The 2,197-nt window shown below is 53.2% G+C and overlaps 1 protein-coding gene across 1 annotated transcript in view; it reads right to left on the reverse strand.

Annotated features, from left to right (window-relative positions):
• Positions 1-372: 372 nt before the first annotated feature.
• Positions 373-2,197, reverse strand: part of LOC103614718 (mas-related G-protein coupled receptor member H-like) — a 24,197-nt gene continuing 22,372 nt past the window's right edge. Inside the window, exons 3-4 of the mRNA XM_008632694.2 lie at positions 1,008-1,843; positions 373-905 (exon numbers count right to left, since the gene is read on the reverse strand). Coding sequence (XP_008630916.1) covers positions 660-905; positions 1,008-1,733 — 972 coding nt within the window. The 5' untranslated portion in view covers positions 1,734-1,843 and the 3' untranslated portion in view covers positions 373-659. The remainder of the gene's footprint in view (positions 906-1,007; positions 1,844-2,197) is intronic.

Below are 2,197 nucleotides of genomic sequence, written 5' to 3' on the forward strand. Positions count from 1 at the left end.
CTCCTCCAAAATCATGCGTGCCGACAGCTGCATTCAGCTCGGTATTTATCGGGTTACAAGTTCCATATTCATTAAGTTTCGCAACACGACTATACATATTCATCACCTAGCCCCGCCCAGCCTCGCTTCGTATTATAATGAACCCAAAAGTCATTTGCATCGGCGTTGCGCTTGTGCAGTGTTGTTTGGTGTTTTTGGTAGGGGTCTTCTGAGGGTCTTTTTGATGAAGTCAGGAAGTCTTCCTCGTCCTGAACTTTTCACCTTTCTCCCCTGCGCATGGTCTTTTGTACCCCTGGCCTTTGAGACTGGTTTGAGCTAGTTCGCAGGATATCTGTCTGAGACTCTCCCTGGTTTTATCAGAGGTCTCTTATCTTTTCTTCCTGCCCTGGTATGCTGACCAAGCTGGATGCATTGTTCCTGACAAACTAATTCTCCTGCTTCCCATCCCCCTGATTCAATGCCATGGGGATTTTTGGGATGACAGCCCTGTGAGGAAGGATCCGTTTGGGGAACAGTGTCCTAGGAACCGTGAGGGAGGAGGAAATCCATGCTCCAGTGTGCTCCCTGCAGAGCTTCCCTCCCACATCGCCCTTGGCACTGCCCCTGCTCCCTTCTCCTGCGGGATTACCCCAGCCCAGGGAGGGTGATCCCGTGGATATTTATTGATTGTGTGACTCAAGGAATCCCTCAGCCACTGTCCCGGGGTCCTTCAGCAGTGCAGGGGAAGGAATCAACAGTGTCACCATGTCCCTGCTGTCATCATTGCTGCTGGCAGTGTTTCCTTCAGAAGTTGCTTTGAGGGCCTTCCTTAGGGAACCGATGGAGCAGGGCCTCTTGTACATCCCTACCAGGAAGTAGATGAAGGGTTTGATGGTGCTGTGGATGCAGGTGAACGGGAAAACAACCTGGGAGGACACAGTGATGTAACCGAGCTGCTGCAGGATCCCCACTGAGAAGTAGATGAAGGGTTTGATGCTGCTGTTGATGCAGGCGAGCAGGAAAACAACCAGGCTGGACACAGCAATGTAGCCGAGCTGCTGCAGGAAATTCCAGAGGCTAAGGAAGAGAGTGAAGAGCACAACGAGGAAGATAACGATGTTGGCCCTCTCGAGTTCCTTCTGCTGGGAGCCACACTTGGCTTTAATGAAGGTGATTGTGAGGGAAATGACCATGGGTGCAGCAATGAGGAACTGGATGATGGCGAATATGGAGGTGAGAGTCACCTGGCAGTGCTCCTGCTCGTGTGATGGGCACAGGAATGTCACCGTGGGAATGACAGTGAAGAGAGCGAAGAAGGCCCAGAACAGGGCAAAAAAAAGCATCCAGCTCAGGCGCTCAGGAATGTTACAGAAGCAGCAGAGATCATAGACGAACATGCTTATGAGTGTCAGCCACAACAGCCCCCAGTAGTAGGACACCATGGACAGCTGGAAAAGGAAGCTCACGTACACCTGGGGCATGATAGGAGAGCAGGACACATCCTCCAGCAGGAAGAGCAGGGAGGAGGGCAGCGCAAAGAGGAGGAAGAGGAAGTCAGCGACAGCCTGGCTAAAGATGAAGAGAGCAAAGTCTTCCAGTGTGAGGAGCCAGAGCATAGCCCCGTTCCCGGCCAGGCCACAGAGGCAGATGAGCAGTGTCACACTGTGTATGGCCACGTTGGTGACATCTATCTCACACAGACCAGCTTCTTCCGTGGGAGAGGCAGAAGGTGGGAACACGGAGCTCACTGCCATGGATGGACGCTGGGCAGGCGCTGGGATGTGGCCCCGGCTGTGGTCAGAGTGGAGGGGCAGTCAGTGCTTGGAGAATCCAGGGATGGACCAAGCAGCTCCTCAGCAGCTCCCTGCAGCGGGAAGGGTTCGGTGGAGAGAAGTGAGATGTGCAGGGGAGGAGGGCGGTGGGAATGGTGGGGTGGGAGAGGGAGGTGGGAGGGTTGGGCTGTTTGGGTGGGGATTGATAAAGAACATCGAGAATAAACATTTTCGGCTCCCCTGCAGTTGCTAAAAGCCTAACTGGGCAAAAAGATAAAAGTATGTAAAAATGTGCACACAGGATGCTAAACGTGGCTGGAGGCAGAGCAGGAACAGATCAGGAGGCCTGCAGTGGTTCAGGGGCAGTTCTGTAACAAGAAGCAACAGCGCATGGCCAAAGGAAAAGTTCAAGGCGAGGTCACCTTTAATATGGCAGCACTCAGTGA

The sequence above is a fragment of the Corvus brachyrhynchos genome, unplaced genomic scaffold (genome assembly GCF_000691975.1).
Source record: "Corvus brachyrhynchos isolate BGI_N302 unplaced genomic scaffold, ASM69197v1 scaffold315, whole genome shotgun sequence".
Classification (NCBI taxonomy): domain Eukaryota; kingdom Metazoa; phylum Chordata; class Aves; order Passeriformes; family Corvidae; genus Corvus; species Corvus brachyrhynchos.